This window comes from Protopterus annectens, chromosome 17.part0, assembly GCF_019279795.1.
Source record: "Protopterus annectens isolate FY-2018-M chromosome 17.part0, PAN1.0, whole genome shotgun sequence".
In the NCBI taxonomy this organism is placed as follows: domain Eukaryota; kingdom Metazoa; phylum Chordata; order Ceratodontiformes; family Protopteridae; genus Protopterus; species Protopterus annectens.
Window position 1 is genome coordinate 379575762 of NC_056751.1, and position 23120 is coordinate 379598881.

The 23120-nt window shown below is 38.9% G+C and overlaps 1 protein-coding gene across 1 annotated transcript in view; it reads left to right on the forward strand.

Annotated features, from left to right (window-relative positions):
- The window catches only part of KCNQ1 (potassium voltage-gated channel subfamily Q member 1), a 2495454-nt gene that overhangs the window by 2175993 nt on the left and 296341 nt on the right, over positions 1-23120 (forward strand). The window contains exon 15 of the mRNA XM_044059185.1: positions 22725-22800. Within this exon, the coding sequence (XP_043915120.1) occupies positions 22725-22800 (76 nt within the window). The remainder of the gene's footprint in view (positions 1-22724; positions 22801-23120) is intronic.

A 23120-nucleotide genomic window follows, 5' to 3' on the forward strand; every position in this document is an offset into this window, starting at 1 on the left:
AGGAAGTAATAGCATTGTAATTGGTTTGTCTGAGCGGGTTAAGGTTCTAAATATGTTTTTTTTTTTTGCTGTTAAATAATGTAGTTTATTGATTGAACAAAACGACATAGCATAACAAAGGAATGCAGTTGATATATAGAGAAGAACATGTGACATGTAGAAATATCAGCTGTGCCCATTCTGTATATAACCTGTAAAACACATCTGCCTTTGCATAAATGTTAAATACTTTAAGGCATTATGATGTGTTTATACAGGACTGTCTCTATCCCATCTGGTCCTATAGCTTTCAGTTGCTATGATTTTGGCATAGCACTGTGATTTTTGCCCTCACATTTAACCTCGCTCCTCCTAGATAATACTGGTATTCCTCTTAAAGTCAGACCTGATTATGGGTGCATATCTTATTAAATAAATAAACTAAGCTTGTAGAATGACTGAATATCATTAACATTATATGGGACGTTTTGTAAAAAAAAACAAAAAACTTTTATTGTGAAAAATAACGTAATCCTCTTTCTGGCCCGCTATTGGGATGTTTTAAAGACCAGCCCTAAGGTGTTTATGCTTGGAGATTGAGAAGTGTATCTGTTCCTAGAGTTTTGCCACAAGTCAGTGGTGCTATTGCAGGACAGCTAGAGTTTTAACCTACAAACAAGTGCATATACCAATATAAGCTCAAAAGAACTGCTGTATACATTAGCAAAACAAAAAAGAAGAGAAATGCAGCTAGACTGCTTCTGAATGAATGATAAAATCAGTTGTCACCATCGTCAAAACAGCAAACCATTAGGCATTTTTACTTTATGTTAATGGACCTTTGTCAGGCTGGTTGCTTAAGTTTAAAACCGTCTTTAAGAAGCTTTACAATAAGCCATATAATGAATAAATCCAGTTAAATAAGGCAAAAACCATTATGTTTTCTGATATTTAAAACAGGAAGCTTATAAGTAAATAAAATCTGCCAGTGATGTTCTCTACAGCCTAAAACATTTTCCTTTTCTCCCTTATTGGGCTAATATATTTTCTCAAGAACAAACCATATAATTTTTAAGGGACGGTCATACCTGGGAGTTTCTTGCCAAGTCATTCCTATGATAACTTTTTAAAGCAAAAATGTGCATGTGTATCGTAAATCTTATTAGATAATCTATGAGCAATATGCTTTGTGTAAAATGAGCTACAGTGAACACATTCATCCAGGTATACTATGTGCGTGTGGAGATTTGCCTGTAATGTTTCCTGGGTACAGACGTTTTATTTGTAACAGGTTTATACTACTAGGCTCTATGTGCAATAAGTGACACTGGGTGTACACCCTGCAAGCATATGTAACATGGCTTTTATTAGATGTTAGATAATGGGCTGTGAACATGATTGATTCTCATTGGCTGCTCAATAATTTTACAGCAGTGTTTTAATGAACAGATGTCACCCACTGAACAACCAGAGTGGCAAAGCTGGTAAGACATAATGGTATGTTACATATTCCTTAAATGTATCCATTGCTTATGGAGTGTAAATGGAAGCAGTTTATAACCTTGTCAGTAAATTGATGAAGACCAAAAATGTTATTAACTGTTTAATAACTTAACGTGCACATAAACAATGAAAGTTTGTTTGGCGAAATTCAACGTGGTTTAAGTGCTGTACACACACTCAAGAGTTTACATAGTTAAATAAAGTGTCTGATACTAATATGCAGATTCAGCCGTAGAAAGTAACTTTAGATCTCAAGCCAGACAGATATTTAGCCAAGTTAGTATTTAGACTGTAGGACCATAAAAAACTTCCAGCAGCCTGGCCAATCAGCCACACCAGTACTTTTGATAAATAAAAACCTTGATACCATTACAAACCAATTCAATCAAGATGGCTACAGATGTAATTCCCTACCTAATGTCTGTCTTGATAAACCACTCCACCAAAGAGAACCATGTAGTGGCCATCTGGAAGAAATCCTATATTATACACATCCATGATGGCATTGAGTCAAGTGATCTAGCTAACGACTGTCCTATTGCTATACTACCCCCTTTATCAAAAATACTGAAAAAAATGTATACACACTCAACTTTTTATAGTTACAGTATAGGCTTGTACACATCAAGCATTCACATGCTGCAAATACCATTTAGGGACAGAGGTGCCAAACCAGAGGTAAATTTGTGATTTCCCATCCACTGGTCCAAGTTATGTTTGAATATGGTTAGGGACGAGCTTTGATTCATATGGATGGGAAGACTGGTGCAGAGAAGGGGTAATCTGTGAGACATATACCTGCCCCGCCAATGTGCCCTGCTTTTGTTGCAGATGAGGTTTGGATCCATAGAAAAGGTGTTTCTGATGCTATTTGTTTTGCATATGTGCAACAAATCCATCAGTGTGGGATCAGAGGATGCTTTATAGGCTTAGGCATAGATAGGTGCACAGCTATATGTAGAGAACGAAGTACTGTGACAGGACTTTGAAATAGGCCACATAGGACTTGTTTACTCCCTGTACTTTTTTGTGAGGAACGTCTGTAGTTCCACAGGCTGTTTCAAGTGCCTGGTCAGGTACATGCTGAAGGGTTATTGGTACTCTGATTAGAGCTGAATACAGTGGAGTGATGACCTCCTTGTACCTGGATGCCATGCGCTTACTTATAAGTTGTGCAACACAATGATTTTCTCACCAAATGTGACATGTGGTCAAATGTCAAGTTATTGTCATCGTGTGTTCCCAGATTCCTGACAACTGGGTCTACTTTTAGTGATGTATTATCAATATAGTAATTTTAAAGGGAGGCCATTTTTTCCAAAGGGTACTGTTATGCATTTTTTCTCATTGAGTTTTACTCCATGGCTCTGGCATTTGTTTGTGTGTGTCAAGCCCTCTTGAAGGGTATCTGTATCTTGGTCAGCCAGTGGCCCTTGAGGTTTGCCTTGACTTCAGATATGTAGATGCTAAAAAAGAAAAGACAAGATATTAATCTCTGTGGTACTCAGCTAGTGACTGGCCCCTTTGTAGAGCTGGATTTACCCTATCCTAATTTCTTGTGTTCTGTCAGTAAGACAGCTGTCTATCCATTGGGTTATGCTTATATGGACTTATGCCTAATTTTGTAAGTTTATCTACAATGCCTGAGTGAAGTACTGTGTCAAACACCTTGGCCAGGTTGAGATAGGCAGCCTGCACTGTTTTGTTCTCCTATATCTTTATTTTCCTTCTTAAAAGAAGTCTACCAGGTTAAGTAGGCATGATCTGCCTTTGACAATACTGAACTGTGTAGGGTACAGTGTTTATAGATTTCCTGTGTTATGATATTAATTTAGATAACACTGCTCTTGGTCAGTTGCATGTCCAGCTATGGCTTCATTCTGTTTATGTAGATAGCATCGGGGTAATGCTCAGACTGTAGAATTGGCAGTTTTGGCTCAAGACATTTAACTTTGTGCTTCTGGCTGTGCAGGTGGTCAGTGTTTTTTTTTTTTTCTTTCAACTCTCGCCACCCCCGGATGCCATAAATTGGGCTTCATATAAAATAGTGATATGCCAATATCCTGTATACTTTTGTGTCCAGTTAGACCACATTTAAGAGGGTATACTTGTCTTGTTCTGGTAGGAGGCACTATTGGGCGACAAAGTTTCCCAAATCAAATGTACCAGGGAAAATACTAAATTCTGCACAAAGAGTCATGGGTGTTAATAAAATTGCTAACCAAGATTACGGACAAAAGAAAAGTAGTGATTGTCAAGCTGTAGTACACTTAGCTATGATATACTCTGAGTCAGGTAAATTTGTTTACAATCACTAATACTAGGGTGAAATAGTTATGTTGTAAAAATAACATCTAGATGGTTTTGTTTTTAATTTCTTTTCTTGCTAAGCATATACATCAGCTTTTTGTAGTGGACTCAGTCCTGTCTTCACCAAAGCTAAAAAAGGAAAGGTAAATGCAGTATATATGGACAGATTAAGATTACACAGTTAACCGCTGTGTGTAGGGGAAGTGAGATGAAAGCAGATAACCAGGTGAAAATGTTTTGCAGACACTAAATAGAGGTCATGGCTGAATCTTGGAGCTATGAAGCAGAGAGCTTAAATACTGAACCACTGTATTGCTATGGTGAGCTGTAAGTAACATTCAGTTGCTTGGCATAACAGATTCAGAAGTCCTGCCACCTCTGTGAATAAATTCAGTGTAAAACCCAAGTACAGGTTGAGAAGTCTCCGAATAAACAGAACACAGTAATCAGAGAAATATGTTTTTGTAACTAAGGACTGTTGGCATAAGCCACATTTGTAACATAGTAGTTGGTGTGTTTGTCAGTTCAGCTGGATAATTTAACGTTATCTGGCAGTACATGTTGTTAGTTGTCATTACCCCTTGGCATCGGAGGAGGAGGAGGTGTGGTTCACATATTGGTGAGGGGGCTGTCACTTCTGCTTTAGAAGACAAAGGGACTAGCAGTGGGGGGGGGGGGCATAACATTCTTGGTGGCATCACACACAAGTGAGACAAATGATTAGATGTCTCCCACACAAGTGAGACATCTGATCAGAGGAAGGAGGAGCTGAGAGCTGGTGACAGTTCTAATAACTGGGGTACATGATGGTAGGGTTACAGAGGATGGCTGGAATCTTGATCCATCACCCCCATGCTCAGCAAACAAGTCCTTACCAGTGTGTAACACATCAGCTCCTCGTTTTCACAGATTACAGAACCCAATAATTTGTTATAACTTTACACTTCTATAGTTTATTTGAATTGATAAAAATTGCCAGTTTCCTGTGATACAGTGGATTTCTGAATGCCTAGATATGTTGCAGAGTGATACTCTTGACAGGTATGATTACTTAGCACGCAAGCAAAAACTTTGAAAGTATACCAAGACTTTTGAATTTTCTTTCACATTTAAAATTCATTATTTTATTGTATAGGCCGTTTTAATAACTATGAATAATATCCTAGAGGTTTATTGATACCCCTGGTTCATAAAACACTTAGCTAGTCTGGTCTGCAAGACCTGCTTTATTAGAACACGCAGAAACACGGACACAAGTGCACACACACACAAATATGAGGGTCTAGGTAATGCTTTATTTTTCTTTAATAGTTTTTCTGCATTGCTGTTCCTTCCATCCCCTCTTGGAAGCCATTTGTTGTATAATTTTAAACATAATGCCAAATAATGTTCATATTTCTTCATTTTCCTTCAAAGGAGCATCTGAAAAAATACAATTACTTTCTAGTTATCTCAGCTCATTGTCTGCTTGGTATCTGCCTGTTTCAGAAGTGTTGCCTGTATCATGGAAATAACAAAACTCTGCTAGCTTTTTGTGACAAGTAGGCTCACATCTTTGCAACTGCATTGCTGGTGGTTGCCATTTCCTGATAATAGATCTGCTTTGTTTCTGTCAAGTTTACTAATGCAACTTGCAAGAGTTATTTTTTGACTGTACTATTAGGCAGCAGTGTCTGTTCTGTCTGTTTTGTCTAGTTTAGTTGTGGCATCCATAGATGCAACTTCTAGAATTTTCAGAAGGCACTAATGCAGAGAATGTACTCATATCTTTTCTGGTAGTATATACTGACATTGTTAGTGCAGTACAAGATGGCATGATTCAGGGGAAGGCAGGATTTTGCCTGTTTTAGCAGTGGCAAGCATGGGCTATGCTTTCTGAAACAGAACCTAATCTGGGCATGTACTTTCTGCAATAATAATTATAAAAAGTTTGTCAAAAGTGCAACAAGTTAATCGTTCTGCACAAAACCTGCTTTGAGTTGTATTTGCTTACTTTAATGGTCAAAACAGGAACACAGACTGCCAATGCCTGTGCTATACCCACTTCAGTATTCTCTGCTCTTTGTACAACTAACATATCGTCTGCATTTTATTCTAGATTAATCACTAGTATCTGAATTTACCATTGGATGCATGGGTACTGTAGAGTGTTAAATTCAAATGTCTGTTAGCTGTCTGTCACATAAAAAAGTCAGATATGCATTATATTTCCTTATAAATATACAGGTTAAGGCTTTGACTAAGGTACCACTGATTTTTTTAAACCTATGGACTAAAGGGAGTTCCTATTGCGTTATCAAATAGCTGAAACTTCGAACATGAAAACATCGAACACAAGTGTTCGAAGTTTCAGCAATTCATATTAAAAAAGAAAAAAATAAACAGCTCAATAACTGTTGTAAGCAGGGGTCACATCCCCCGCTCTTTAAATATACCAACTCCGAGATCACACTACAGTGCGAAACTGCACTGTAGTGTGATCTTGGAGTTGGTATATTTAAAGAGTGGGGGGGGGGGTGCAGGGGGGCCTATTGCTTATGACAGTTACTTTCTGTCTGTTTTTTTTTTTTGTGTGTTTGAAATTATATAAAACTTTGAACATACAAGTTCGATCTTGTGGGGTTCGAAGTTTTATACTTCTGATCACGTAATAGGAACCCAGACTAAAAGCTGTATCTAACAGACTCACAGCAGTCTATAGTGTAACAACTTTTGCCAACAGCATGAGTTTAAATAACTGCGGTTACTTTGAACTGCCTGTGCACTTGATATAATGGGTCACCTCAGTTAATTCTTTGAGATGTTAAGGACCCTTTTCTCAGGGTTTGGCTGCACAGTGACATTTATACCTACTGCACATACTGTTGTATATGTAGGTAAGACACACTTGATGTCCTACACCCTTAAACAAATGTGGTGACCAGTTGTAGTTCATCAATGCTTGACATGGCAGAGGGTTACCCACTGCTACAGTCACAAGCTTGTATGACTTCTCTGAGAAGCTGCTCCTTATCCATATTGGTTCTTGAAACCCGATACAGAGTTATTGCACTGGAGCACATTTGCTTTGTATCAGCCATTTGGCTGCTCTATTTTGCATACACATGCTGTAGGCGGATTGGACACTCCAAATTAGCCCTAGGTGTGAATGTGTGCTGGGCACCGGGCTAGCAATCCAACACCATAAAACTCCACTTCCAATTGTTCTGCAGACCGTTGTTCCACAGTGCTGATCCCTAACCAGGAAAAGACGAAAGAGGAAGACTGTATGGTGCTTACTGTAAAATATGCTTCACAAGTGGGATGTGCTTCATTATGTTCAACTGCTTTTTACTGAAACAGAACTGAGTTTTAACATCCTGACTGTAAATTACCAAAAAAATTATGTTCCCTTTGTAATTGCTAAAATAAAAAATAGCTAAACTATAAATTCTAAATATGCAAATGAATTTCACCCATCTAAACTAGTAAACCGAGGATGTAAAACATAACAAAGTCAATATTTACGTGAAAGGGAACTCATATGCATCCAAGGACTTTATCCATAAAAGTTGTACTTTTGTATTCTGGCTTCCAAGTTACACAACTGCAGAAAAAGCACAGATATGTGGGTTCAGCCCGGGGAAGGCTGCTGTACCCCTGTATGAGGTTCCCCAGCCTTGAAGTTAGAATAAGTGAACAACTAATAATGTTTCCTGCATTCAGTTCATTTTCTTTCTGTAGTATAGGATGTGTTTTATTTTCTTTAGTCTGTGTTTACAGTTTCTGCTGAATATAATATGTTGTTCTGTAGTGTAGATAGCACTTTAAACGTTTAGTATGTGGATGTAAACTTAAGCATCTGTCATTCTACAGTAGTTTGGTCTGCTGGACAGAAATTCATTCCCTTAAACACTGCTCATTTACGTTTGTCCTAAGTGTTCGTATCAGCAATTGAAATAGCAGTAGTTACTAGAAGAAGAAATGCACACTGCAGCATTAGTTTAAAATGAGGATCCTAAAGGTTTTGGTGTTTGTCTATTAAATGTTATCTATTGTGCCAAGCTCCAGCTTTACTCTCTTCAGTTTGAAATCATAAACTTTGGGGAATGAGCTTTCATGAAGAAGCAGTGAAAACCTTTGACTATTATCTTCACTTCTCTGACTGTGAAAAGTAGTGGGGGTTCGGGGACAATTTTTTCCCTACCATAGTTTCTGTTGGAGTTATTTAACAATATTCTAGTTTCGAGTGTGGTTTCAAAAGTGTTGGGAACTTAAAGAATGGACAGGAAATTCCTGCATAGTATGTGGGAGGTGATCATTTTTGATTAATTATGATCTATTTTTTCCACTGGGTGATAGTATGAGCACATGATGGAATGAGTGGATGACATTGTCTTAGAAATCTGAAGCTGTGTTACATTGCAAGTCCGAATCAGATGACTTACATAATGTTTGTTAATTAATCATCATAAAAGTTCAGTTGTTGCAACCCATCTGTCAGAATGCAGGATGCCCTGCACAATGATGGATGTGAAAGAAATGTGAAGAGAGGTATTCAGCAGACTCCGTTGTTTCTTCAAGTCTCCTATTACTGACAAGCTCTTTCTCTTTGACTAATAATTGGTGTTATGTGATACTCTCACAAGCAATGCAATCTCTCTTCTCCAGCTGCAGTTTTAGTGTAAATAGTGTGGGGTTCCATTAGTTATGTCCGTGAGTAATTACAGAAAATGTGACAAGACAACCATATAAGTAAACTTGAACAAATTGATCCGAAAGGTCTTGGGCCACCAAACATATTTCATTAACCCTGATCCAGCATTGACTTTAATACTGAGTAGATAGATTTGTACATTTTTTTCTTAATGACCATGTACACTTCGGCACTTCTGTAAAACATATTAAATGTAATGTTTTGATGGGACACTGTTTAACTTAGAATATTTCAGAGTCTTGGAAATCCAGTGTCAGTAATATACAAATCTGTGTCAATCTTCATGTTTAGCTCAGATTTTGTCATATAGAATGCAGAAAATTAAATGCATATTTACATAAAATGTTAAGTGTCAGTAATGACATTGTTTTGGCATGTTATAATAATAATAAGCTATTTTTTAATATCTTAATGCAACAGTCACTTACTATCTTTGGACAATACCCATTCATTCCCACATATAGCCAGTGCTGGCTGGCAGACACCCAACTGCGTCTTAATTCACTCTAACCGCTCATTTCTCCCTTCATTATCAACATAGATGATGTGTAAAGAAAGGTAGTAGGTGTACAGAGGTCCATTTGGCACCTCACATCCACTGTCCGTGTCTGACTACACACCAGCATGTAGCAGAACTGGATGGTATATCCACTGTCAAGTCCAACTACATACCAGCATGTAACAGAATTGGAAAGTATATCCACTGTCAGTCTGACTACACACCAGCATATAACAGAATAAACAATGACATTGCTAATCTCCAAACTCTGGACCCTACCCAGTTTGGGTTTGTAAAAGGCAGATCATGTCTCCTAAACCTGAAGGGCTTCTTTGAAGCAGTCACCAAAGCCGTAGATGAGGGTAAGGTGGTTCACACAGCCTATCTAGATCTCGCCAAGGCTTTCAACACCATCCCCCACTCTGGAATTATAGATAAACTCACTAAAGTAGGTATAAATCCCTATGTCACAAGATGGGTTGCCAGCTGGCTCACTGACAGAAACCCACACTGTGAAAGTAGCAGACTCTAAATCCAACTTCAGACCAGTGACAAGTGGAGCACCATAGGGTTCAGTCCTGGGTCCTCTTTTGTTTGGTATCTACTTCTCTGAAGTACAGGCTAACACAGCGGGTCTTTGGCTAAAAAGTTTGCAGATGACTGCAAACTAGGAGCCATAATCAAAACTCCTAACAATGTGGACATCCTACAAAAGGGCCTCACTGAGACAGATGCCTGGTGTCAAAGCCATGGCCTCAAGCTCAATGCCAAAAAGTGCATTGTCATCCCTTTTGGTAAAAACTCTGTACCCATGAACTGTGACATAGGTGGTAGTCTTCTTAACACCGAAAGTGTGATAAGAGAATGTGGGACACAGGTGGGCAGTAGTCTCTCCTTTGATAATCACATTGCCACAGTAGTCAGTAAATCCTTCTACATGGCACACCTCATCACAAAAGGTTTCTCATCCAGGGAAAAAAGAGGTCATTGTTTCCCTCTACTCATCACTCATTAGACCCATTATAGAGTACAACGCCCCTTATGGCATGTACCTCACAAGACATCTACAACAACTGGAAAGGCTGCAGAAATACCTTACAAAGAGGATTACCGGCCTCAAACAGATGCCCTATGCAGACTGTCTCAAAAAACTTCAGCTTTACTCTGTCGCATATCACCTACTCAGAGGCAATCCCTGCCTAACATGCAAAGCTATGTCAAACCCAGAGCTGTTGGACATGCTCCACTTAAAGAAATCCCAATCCCTCCAAGATACACGCTCTAGGGACCTAAACCTTATCACCACAATAAACAGAACATGCTGGAGGGATAGATTCCTGTCCCAGAGACTTTCCATACTCTGGAACAAACTACCTATCTATATCAAACAAAGCTCCTCATTAGCACTCTTGAAGAAAAATCTTGATGATTGGATGGGAGATAGGAAATTCAGCCCGGGATCACTTCTGTGGCTCTGCTTGATAGGGGCACAGGAAAATAATTTTGTTGGGTGGCAAAAGCCAGGGTACTGTTTGGCTAGGCTTATATAGGCCCTAGGTTCAATAGCCTAGTACCTGTCTATGAACCTATGGTATATCCACTGTCAGTCTGACTACACACCAGCATGTAACAGAATTGGATGGTATATATCCATTGTCAGTCTGACTACATACTGGGATGTAACAGAATTGGATGGCATATCCACTGTCACTCTGATTACAAACCAGGATGTGACGGAAGTGGATGGTATATCCGCTGTCAGTCTGACTAGAAAACAACATGTAACAGAACTGGATGATGTATCTCTTGCCCTATTGCATGCCTCCAGCACCATGATTTGAACCGAGACATACTGTGTCACTGACAGCAACTATCCCTTTGTTGCACTGGCTTTGCCTATTTTTTTTATTTCTTAGAAAGGTAAGCAAATTAATGTCTAGGAATGGAAAACTAGAGATGAATGATTTGCTTGAACTTGCTTGTCTTAGTGTTTTTTATTTATTTATTTTTTTTCGCATTTAATAGTGACATGAACTGTACTTATTCAAGAACTATTATGCTGAAATCATACTTTATACTGTAGATATCTGTAAAAATGATTAGACCAGTAGATATGATTTAAAGTAAAACTTATTTTAGCTAGGGACTAAATGAATATGTAAAATATGATAAAAAAAAATACAACTCATTATGAAGCACTAAGAAAATGTAGCAGTAGTTTTTGCCCAGTGTTGTATAGCCCTTTGCTCCATGAGTCTGAGTTTTGTTAATATCTGATGTAGAATTAAATATGTTTTTGTGCTGATCATGTCTGTAATCTGCACTCAGACTTTACACAAACAGAAATATTGCTAGTGAACTTGAGTTCATTTCCAGATGCATACATGGGGAAAAAATAAGTATTGCATCAACAGATTGTGGGAAGAATCAACCGTGTACGAAACTGTAACTGGTGATCAAAAGGAAAAGTATAGAGCTTTAAGTAGAATAAAGAAGATTACACAAAGGAAACAGCAACGAAAATACAGTCGTTCATTTGCTATGGAGAAGATGGCAGACTGAGTATATATAGGTTCTGAGCCAAGGTGAATATTATCAAATTGCCTGTTATTTCTTCTAGTTGTAAACATCTTTCTCAACTTCTTTACTCATGAATTCTGGACAAAGAAAGCCAGAAATAATGGGGGGAACAAAGGCTCAAAATTTGGGACAATTTTTAGACAGTGAACTAAAAGCTAATAGAGCAACAGTTTTTTCATCAACATGCATTTTCTTGAGCACTACAAAGTATGAAATACTAATGTCTGGCATTATTGACTGCAATCCTCAGTGATTTACCAGAAAATCAAAAATTATATGAGTGACCTGGTAAATGTATAAGTAAAAATCAAGGACACTTGAAAGGTATGGTTGTAGATAATCACTTTTTAGTTTAAGTCCTTATTCTTGTATGGGTACCAAAACTGAACTCGGTTCTTCGGCAATGTCCAGCGATCTGTTAAGGGATAATATAACCTCTCTGTTTCCCAAAGACCATAGCCCAGCATCTGATTGGTAACCTGCACTTCATTTCTGTTGGTACTAGGGAATTCAGGATGATTTCTCAAGCTTTTTAGGGTCACTCTTTCAGGTCTGGGATTCCTAGAACTCAGGTGAAGTATTCTACACTCCCTTGCATTAAACCTTACATGCTATGTATCAGTCTACTCGGACAGTCTCGTATGATATGTTGAAAGCTTGCGGCCTATCTTTAATGGTCTGTTCTTATTGTTGTCAGCAAATAGTCAATCCTGTCGTAATTCCTGCTTGTGCTCTCTGATACAAAAACACCAAAAAAAAAAAAAAACTGGTCACAGGAGCAGCCCATGTGGAATGCCACTAACTACTTTGTTTTGCATACTGCATAATATGCTGTTTTGTTGTCAGCATTCTACAACTTCCTACTTTACCTCTCTTCAGTGTGCCAGTCTGTCACCTATGAAGAGTTAATGCAAAAGCCGTATTTCCTCTGTCAAGCATTAGGATAACCCAGTCACAGAAAAGGGAATTCAGGTTTGACTGACATGTTTTCCATAGTTTCATGTTGGTACTTTTCTTACAGTTTATTGATTTCCAGGAAAACAGTAATTCTTTCATTCTCTATCTTGCTCATGACTTTCCTTGCTAACAAGGTCAGGCTTATTTACAGTGTAGTAGTTTCCCAGGTCACTTATATTTCAGAAAACATATTTTACAAACGGAATGAAAATACTAACATTGCAATATGTGTACTTCCTTAGTGCACTTTGTAAGGAAATGAAAACAAGTGATAAAAATGTTAAAAACAACCTTTAACACTGTGACACGGTCTAACGAAGCCTTAGTGAAAGCGCTTACCTGTAGCATGCTGTAATAAAATATTTCCTTTTTATTTTAAAATGCTTGCATTACGCTTAGTTTTTTATCTCTTGGATTATCTTATTTACATCTACATTTGGACAACAGAATACCCTGGCGTTTGAATGGTACCATGGTCACCTCTCAGGTTATTTATTTAGCATCTGTTTTTCAACTTTAATCTTATCCCGGGAGGTGTTTACTCTGTTGGGAGCTGTTACCTTCATTTTCATTAAAGAAGACAGCTTAATGCACATATAATTATTTGCTTATTCTTATTTTTATTCTTTTTTTTGTTCATTTTGAATTATAGCATTACTTTATTTGCATTGCTTAAATTATCCATGATCGGCATCATTCATTTACCAAGGCATCACTGCATATTCAAACATTAATAACCATGGTGACATACAGCTTCATCCATAGTCAGTCATTACTTAATGCTTATATAACCCTTACCTGGTATTACATCACTGTTGAGGAATGCCATTCATCTGTGAATTTCCTTATGCTAACACATGGTAACAGATTCCACTCCTCCAGCTGCCATCCGTTTGACTTACAAACTCTTAAAATAATATGCCTTAAAGTTAGCCTCTCTACCATGCTACAGGTTCTTCAGCTATTCGTTGTATAGATCACCAGTTATAAATTTCACTGAACTGCAAATCCATAACAAGAAATAACTTTGTAATAACCCATAGACCAGAAGCAAATTATGTAAGATTGTTGTCGTAGAAGTCCTGACTTTAGTTACGACTTTGATTGAAGTAAGTGCTAATGATACCTTGGACCTGTAGCTAGATTTGGTTGAAATATGTTATTATACAAAATAAAGTGGTCATCTATTAAAACATACCCAACTTCAGCCTATCCATAGCTAAATGTGCTTTCTCACACATTTCTACTGAATTACTTTGACATTGTATTACTTGGTACCTGTATATTTTTTGTAAATATATATACACACAGTACTACTACACAATGTTGTTTGTTCTGTATTTATAGAACACTATTCTTATGTTACAGTAGACATGCTTACTACCCAGTCTGTTCTCACTGTATCCAGTTGTTACCGTGGTGTTCAGTATGTGCCACTTGGTGTAGGATGTGGTTGAAACTATCCAGCCTGTACTCACTGTATCCAGTTGTTACTCTGGTATTCTGTATATATCACTTGGTTTAGGATGTGGTTGAAACTATCCACCCTGTACTCACTGTATCCAGTTTTTACTCTGGTGTTCTGTACTTGACACTTGGTTTAGGATGTGGATGAAACAAACTACAGTTTCTGTACCCACTTTATCCAGTTATTACTGTAGTATTCTGTACGTGTCACTTGGTGTAGGATGTGGTTGAAACTATCCAGTCTGTACCCACTGTATCCAGTTGTTACTCTGGTATTCTGTATATATCACTTGGTTTAGGATGTGGTTGAAACTATCCACTCTGCACTCACTGTATCCAGTTTTTACTCTGGTGTTCTGTACTTGACACTTGGTTTAGGATGTGGTTGAAACAAACTACGCTTTCTGTACCCACTTTATCCAGTTATTACTATAGTATTCTGTACGTGTCACTTGGTGTAGAATCTGGTTGAAACTATCCAGTCTGTACCCCACTGTATCCAGTTGTTACTGTGGTATTCTGTCCATGTCACTTGGTGTAGGATGTGGTTGAAACTACCCAGTCTGTGACCACTGTATCCAGTTGTTACTGTGGTATTCTGTCCATGTCACTTGGTGTAGGATGTGGTTGAAACTACCCAGTCTGTGACCACTGTATCCAGTTGTTACTGTGGTATTCTGTCCGTGTCACTTGGTGTAGGATTTGGTTGAGCAAACTAACCAATCTGTACCTACTGTATCCAGTTGTTACTGTGGTATTCTGTCCGTGTCACTTGGTGTAGGATGTGGTTGAAACTATCCAGTCTGTACCCACTGTATCCAGTTGTTACTGTGGTATTCTGTCCATGTCACTTGGTGTAGGATGTGGTTGAAACTATCCAGTCTGTGACCACTGTATCCAGTTGTTACTGTGGTATTCTGTCCGTGTCACTTGGTGTAGGATGTGGTTGAAACTATCCAGTCTGTGACCACTGTATCCAGTTGTTACTGTGGTATTCTGTACGTGTCACTTGGTTTAAGATGTGGTTGAAAGTATGCAGTCTGTACCCCCTGTTTCCAGTTGTTACTGTGGTATTCTTTACATGCTACTTGGTATAGGATGTGGTTGAAGCTATCCAAACTGTACTCGCTGTAGGATGTGGGTGAATAGGATTCTTGGACTAGTTTTCTCATCCAGTTTATTTTATTTGTTAGCTGGGATAGACTACTGATCTTCCTGCATGTTTTTTCCAAACATGGTAATTTTCATAGTAGTCTCTGAAGCCAGGAAAATAGGAAAATTGCCTTCTTAACACTCTTCTCAAGTTTATTCTCATTTGCTACTTTTTTTAGTAGCGTAATTTTACAAATGGCAAACTATCGCATCTTGTTGCATTCTTTTACCTTCTGCCATATGCAGCTCACTGGTCTGACTCCGCACGGAAACAGTTATCACCTTGTGCATCTGCCAAGCTTGCACTGACTCTGCTTTTCATGCACATGCTATATTCATCTTACCGTATTCTCTCTACTAGTTCAGCATCTCCAGTAAGTAATCTGTATTGCCTTTTCCAAGTTACATTCATTTCTAACTCTACCTTTTGAGACTCGTTAATATTATTCAGCCAAATTACAATGACAGGTAAAGACTAGCAAGAATATTTTTTTTTTGTTTATAACTAACTAATAACAACTGCAATTTATAGCATTAAAAGGATTTGTTGCCTTTCCTGAACTGAGTTCCTCCTTGGGCATCCAGACATCCTTTAGTCAGTAATGTGCAATTCTGTAGTTTTCTACCAGACAGCTGGCCTTTCTCCTCTTACTATTGAATGTCACCTTTTTATTTTTGAAGTTACATTCACTATGTGCTTACAATGCCTTTGCTTGCTGACTGATCTTTCTGGAGTAAAGTTGTTTCCTTCCTAAGATATGACCTTGCACTTTTGACAAGCATTAATTGTGTCTTGAGATTGTAGTTGGTAGGGACATTGTTTCTTCTTTCATGGTCTGAGTCATTCAAGGAAAAGCTCTTATATCAAAACCATGATTGATTCTTGAGTGTACAATGGATTTTGCTGTTGGTGGATGTTTTAGTCTGCTGAGCTGTACATGTGTTAGTACTGTGTGAATGTTGATTACTGGCAATGCATGCAAGATCTATGAGTTGTCACAACCCATTGTGATACTGTTGGCATTGTTGCTATGGACAAAGTCACCACTGTCTGTAATGTTACAGCAGTGTACCTCTGCTAGTATTGATTTGTTGCTAGAGGACTCCATTTGGATCAGTGGTGTAAGTTCTTTGCATAGAGGCATTATGGGGATACAAAGTGTTTACTCACCAAATATTCATGAGCAAAATGCCTCTGTTGTACTATGGAGAGGTTGAATCAAAGGGGTGGGTGTGAGTGTCTGTCTGTCTTAAGTGGGTTCTCTCTATGCCCTGTAGTCTTTTTATTTCACTAACTTGTGCCTCACTAAACATTTGTTTTGTTTCTGTGTGCAAGCTGAGGTCTGAGCTAAAAGATCTCAAAGTCGGGGGGGGGGGGTCCTATAAGAAATAAGTTTTGATTAATGTCTGGTGGCACAATGCCAAGGCACTTCTATGGGCTAGGGTTGTAAAGGCTCCAGGGCCATTAGCCTAGTACACACTTATGAACCTATGTGTTAGTTACCTAAAATCAGAATTCTCTGGATAAAGCTTCCACATATGATATGCTCTCGAGGGAGTTTTATTAGTAATGGTTGTCACATTCTGAGCTACAGGTAAAGTATAATCACAAACGGGTGACGCAAAGCAATTGAGAAGGCTTGGTTACAGGTTTTCATTGCACTGTAGTGCAGCCAAATGGAAGGAGGGGGCTGCATTACTACTAGAGCAAGAGCCTACATCTGCAACCCTTCCCATATGGGGCTTTTTGCCTACCTGTGGCAGGATTCATGGATTTGTGTATGGGAGCCTCATCCTCTCTTGGATAAAATCCTACCTTCAGTGTTGTCTCTTTGTTTGGAAAATATTTGGTGACACTGAAGTGAAACTGTTCTTTTCTAAAAGAATGGTTAAACTGCGTTGTACAACTGCCATCATAATTGTGAGTAATTCTGTGTTTCTACTGGCAGAATGCTCCAGTCACAGTATAGTGATATATGATTGCAGATGACAAGTGAAATTTTCAGTTATAAAGCCCATCTTCTGTCATATAATCCAACATTGCTTCAATGAACGTTTCTGATGATGTCCTTCACAATGTGGTTTAAAGTGATTGAGATAGGTCAAGGATCCAAAGCAGTGCCATCTACGAAGTGATAATGGTCTTGCAGCTATGTTTACAGTGTTAAGTCAGAAGTTACTTATCCTTGCAGTCCAAACGAAGCCCATGGAAAAGCAAGCTATGGCGGAAAAAACAAATGAAGCATTTAAGACTTTGCCTAAAAGATGGAGCATCTGAAAGATGAAATAACGAAAGGACTGTGATGTTACAAGAAGTGGAGCAAGACAACCTGCCATTGGAATGTTTAGAGAATAGTCTAGGTTTGGAGATAAGGCATAAAAAGGCACTTCATTTTGTTTTCAGACTGTAGTAGCAGTTCTGGAAGGTGGAGGTGTTTAAAATGTCAGACAGCCAAAGAGAGATGAACTTGTATTTTAAGAACTTGTTCTGTTGGTATGTCATTGGAATTGTTATAGCAATGGAAGGGATGATGGACTCAGAACAACCTCTTGAAGCAGGACTCCCCAGATTGAATAAACTTAGATTTTCTCTTAGTAGAGGAGAAGAGGAGCAAAAATACTTTTCTATCTCCTGTCATAACCACATTCTTCCCTCACTCAGGACCTTATCAATTCAGTCAACTCATTAACATTTTATTTTCATCACCTGTTTCCCAGTATTTTGTCTCTAACCACCAGCTTGCACCCTTTTGATCTATTTTGACTTGCACGTACCAAGTTTTGTTGGTCTGTTTCTTGTCTTTCCCTACACTGTTCCTCTCTAAGTAACTTACTGTCTATGGCCTGTCTGACGTATGCTTCTATACGTAACATGCAGTTTGTCCTACATGCAGTTCCTTACACCCTAGTAACTTGCTGTCTATGGCCTGTCTGACGTATGCTTCTATACGTAACATGCAGTTTGTCCTACATGCAGTTCCTTACACCCTAGTAACTTGCTGTCTATGGCCTGTCTGATGTATGCTTCTATACGTAACATGCAGTTTGTCCTACATGCAGTTCCTTACACCCTAGTAACTTGCTGTCTATGGCCTGTCTGATGTATGCTTCTATACTTAACATGCAGTTTGTCCTACATGAAGTTCCTTACACCCCAGTAACTTGCTGTCTATGGCCTGTCTGATGTATGCTTCTATACTTAACATGCAGTTTGTCCTACATGCACTTCCTTACACCCTAGTAACTTGCTGTCTATGGCCTGTCTGACGTATGCTTCTATACTTAACATGCAGTTTGTCCTACATGCAGTTCCTTACACCCCAGTGACTTTCGGTCTATGGCCTGTCTGATGTATGCTTCTATACTTAACATGCAGTTTGTCGTACATGAAGTTCCTTACACCCCAGTAACTTGCTGTCTATGGCCTGTCTGATGTATGCTTCTATACTTAACATGCAGTTTGTCCTACATGAAGTTCCTTACACCCTAGTAACTTGCTGTCTATGGCATGTCTGATGTATGCTTCTATACTTAACATGCAGTTTGTCCTACATGAAGTTCCTTACACCCTAGTAACTTGCTGTCTATGGCCTGTCTGACGTATGCTTCTATACTTAACATGCAGTTTGTCCTACATGCAGTTCCTTACACCCTAGTAACTTGCTGTCTATGGCCTGTCTGACGTATGCTTCTATACTTAACATGCAGTTTGTCCTACATGAAGTTCCTTACACCCCAGTAACTTGCTGTCTATGGCCTGTCTGATGTATGCTTCTATACTTAACATGCAGTTTGTCCTACATGAAGTTCCTTACACCCCAGTGACTTTCGGTCTATGGCCTGTCTGATGTATGCTTCTATACTTAACATGCAGTTTGTCGTACATGAAGTTCCTTACACCCCAGTAACTTGCTGTCTATGGCCTGTCTGATGTATGCTTCTATACTTAACATGCAGTTTGTCCTACATGCAGTTCCTTACACCCTAGTAACTTGCTGTCTATGGCCTGTCTAATGTATGCTTCTATACTTAACATGCATTTTGTCCTATATGAAGTTCCTTACACCCCAGTAACTTGCTGTCTATGGCCTGTCTGATGTATGCTTCTATACTTAACATGGAGTTTGTCCTACATGAAGTTCCTTACACCCCAGTCCCTTTCCTACTTTGCCAAGGTGCCTGTCATGCTTTTTCAGGGTCAGTGAAGCACCCCCATTTTCTTTCCTAAAGTCCTGGCCTTAATCAGCATTTCCCATTCTCCCCTTATTTTTAGGTTTGTCTGTCCTGTTTTCTGCTCCTTTCCCATTTCTCTCACCTATTTTAACTTCTGATTGAATTTTGTACCAGTCTTTTTTTGCAACTGTTCCTTTTCACTGCATCTTCTGGTTTTCTCGACGGTCCTCATATCATCCTTCCTGTTGTCTGAACTTGTCAGTTTACCAGAGACCTTCTCTTTGGCCCTATCAATTTGTCCCCTAGTCCCTTCCTGGTTTACCTTTGAATTCTAGATTTCAACAAGGCTGTCCCACCTGGGGAAAAGTGAGCTCCATCTTTGTCTGTTTTCTTTCTGAGCCTACATTTTGTTTGGACTGCTACACTTAAGTACCTTGTTTTCACTGGAAGCACTTCCAGACAGACTATTGTACACCCCAGCATTATCCATATATTATGCAACCCCTCTGCTGCTTCTCTAGGTCTGCCTGCCAGACCATCGGTGTCTGTATGTGTCGGGATGTGCAGCTTCTTACTTTTTGTGAAACTTTCTTACCTCCTGGATTCTCCTGTCCAAGCTCTCACTTAATGCCATTTATGCACTCCATTCTATTTTTCCTTCTCACTTGATATCTACAGAATTTAGACTGTGATCACTAGAGCTCTTGGCGACTCATTATCACCACCCATACTAGAAACAGGCCTTCCTCGGCTGTCGCAACTAGCCCTCCTTTCTACTTCTCCCAAGCTGTTACTCCTGTCTGTTCCACTTTTAAACTTGTCTGCTTTCTTGCCACTAAGGTGCCAGAAAGTGTAGTATTCTCTCCTGCTTTTTTGCCCACCTCTTGTCTGCCATCCTGCATTGCTTCCTGTCACTCTTCATATCCATTTTCCATATTTCCTTCCTTCCCTTTTCTACCTTCTGTCATTCACCCATTAGTCTTTCCTTTCTGCTATAGAATCATTCGCTGTCTCTTTGTGTAAGGCCTTCCTCCTTTGTCTTTTCGGTTGTAAGCCTGAGCTGTTTGTCTCTTGCTTCATTGCCTCATCCTCTTCTGAACTTCTGTCTCTTGCCTTCCTTTAATCTGTTCCACCATTAAATTATTATTGACCCCCTCCCCGTACTACATGGTGCACACATCCTAACATCCTGTTAGGCCTCTTTGTCTACCTGTAGTTGACAGACACAGTTGAACCTTTTAAGCTGAACTACTTCAGCATTTGACATCACTGTCCTTCTACAGGCTCTTCTACCCACAGGTCTGTAGGTCACACTGTTATGTCACACCTACAGTACCAGACCCAAGTCAGTCACTCATCTCTCTCCCGAACCATTCAGGCATACTTAGTATGGATTGGCTCATCGTTCTTCTACCTGCCTGGCAATTGCTTCTGTCTACCTTTACTGTATTAAATCCCTGTCCCTCTCCCTTGTCATATCTGTCATGTCTTCATATCGAACCTAAGTTGTAAGTACAAAATATGGTCTGTTAGCTTCAGAAACTACCCCTGTTATCCATTCAAATGCTCCATCTTGCAGTGTGACAAGTTTAGCTATAGGTCCAAAGACTTTCTCCTGAAAAAATTATCTTCTTACTCAACAGAGTAAACCTTTTAAAGCAGGGCCCGGCATAGCCCATTCAGTACAATTACGTCAGTGTATGTGACTTACTGATAATGCACGATCAGTTACTTCTGCACATTTTTCTGTATAATATGGATACTAATACAAGGGCACACTTTTAAGTTGAGTCCATTAAGCAGGAACGCTAAACAAAGCACTGATAATGGTCAATTCACTATCTACTCCACAAATGCTACTCCAATCGCTCCACTGGCACAGGCTAAGCTATTGGGAATAAGCATAGACTCCCACCTAAAATTTGATAGTCATCTCAACTTAACTATTTAAAAAGTACATGCCACACTGGGATCACTCTACTGTATCAAACCATTTCTTACCATCAACACAAGATCAGCCATTGCTCGCTCCCAACTTTTATCCACCCTACTCTATGCATCTCCCATTCTGACTAATCTCAACAAAACTGAACTAAGCAAAATGGAAGCCTGCTATAACAGAATTGCCCGCTTTGCTGCAAATTGCTCATATAGAACTCATCACTGTACTGCTTTGAGACAGCTCCACTGGCTTGGACTGCCCAACCTCCTAACCTAGAATCAGCTCTGCCTCTGTCATTCTATCTATTACCTCCCCAATAAGTGTCCTGCCCTCAAAAACCTAGTACAACATCACTCAGCCAAAAGGCCTCTTAGATCATCAAGCAAACTACTACTAGAAGTCACCAACAGCTACAATAGCTTTGGAGATGCACTATATAGGAGTTCAGTGGCTAAAAAATGGAACTCTGTCTCCACTAGCATTCAAAACACATCATCCAAAGCCTCCTTTAAAGACCTCATCAGGCAACATCTTAAGCAAAGTTGGCAGTGCCATGATTGCTCCCCAGGCTAGTGAAAGTGGATAAGGTATACATACTAAATCTAGAGTACTTGATAATAGTTTTCAATCTTACTCACAAACACTGGCTAATCTACAATGTATGTACTGTACCTGTGTACTATATATGTATTCTACCTATGTTCCAAATTTCAGCTGTACACCACAAATCTATTAATTACCTTTATTTTTAAATTAATATTTTTTTTGTTCTCTCTACTGTAACTGTTGATGTGCCGCATACCACTGTAAAAACATGTCTTTTGTAATTTGTGTGTATACTGATCATGTCTAAATAACTAAATATATCTCTAATTTTTCTTTCTGGAGCTTTTCTCCCCGGGCCTCTGCTGGAAAAGGGCCTTTTCGGCAGTCAGACACCCCCGGTTAACAAATGTAAAATAAAATAAATAAATGTTAGGTACTGCATTATGCAAAATGTAGTATGGCAAGCATTTGCTGAAGGTATAGTTACGATCTAGAACTCCTGTACTTTTGATGTTCTATTATTCCTACTATTAAATGCAGCCACATGTATTTTTTCAGTAAAATGTTAAGATGCATCTGAAGGAATATGTCAAAAATACATAGAATATTTTTTCCTGCTAGACCGTAATGTAATCTCCCTGTCATGTTGTGTGTGTGTGTGTGTGTGTGTGTGTGTTTAAGTATGGACTTTAATAATAAATCTGTATTGAAGGGGTCAAAAAAGACATATTAGACAAATTTCAAAACTTTTGATAGCATTTTTAGAAAAAGTTCTGTTTGTGTCACATATGACTTGTGCAGAAATAACTAACTGTTGTCTGTATTGTAAAATACCATTGTAAGAAGTTATTTGTAAAGGGTATTGTCTAAATTCAGGAGTTCCCTTTCACCATTCAAACTGATTTCCATTTTTCCCACAGACTGAAGGAACAGCATCGTGCTGCCATTAAGGTCATTCGCCGGATGCAGTATTTTGTGGCTAAGAAAAAATTCCAGGTAAGATGTGAATAGAAGTCTTGTTTGGTAAATAAAACCTCCATTCTGCTAGGTAATGTTTCTTTTACAAGCATAAGAAAAGGAGGCTTGTACAATTCCTTTTATTAACTGTGAGCTACACCCTCTATTCTCTGCTGCCCTGAATAGGACAGTTGTTTAGCGGAATGCTTGCTAGATGCTGGCATTCTGGGAACTGCAAATTCCCTGTACAGAGTATTACTTGAAATGTGTTTTGCCTCTCTGGTCTGTCCATAGCTTGTAGCCTTTTGAGATCTCTGTCATCTTCCCTTGAACTATAAACAATGTATGCATGTCTTCAT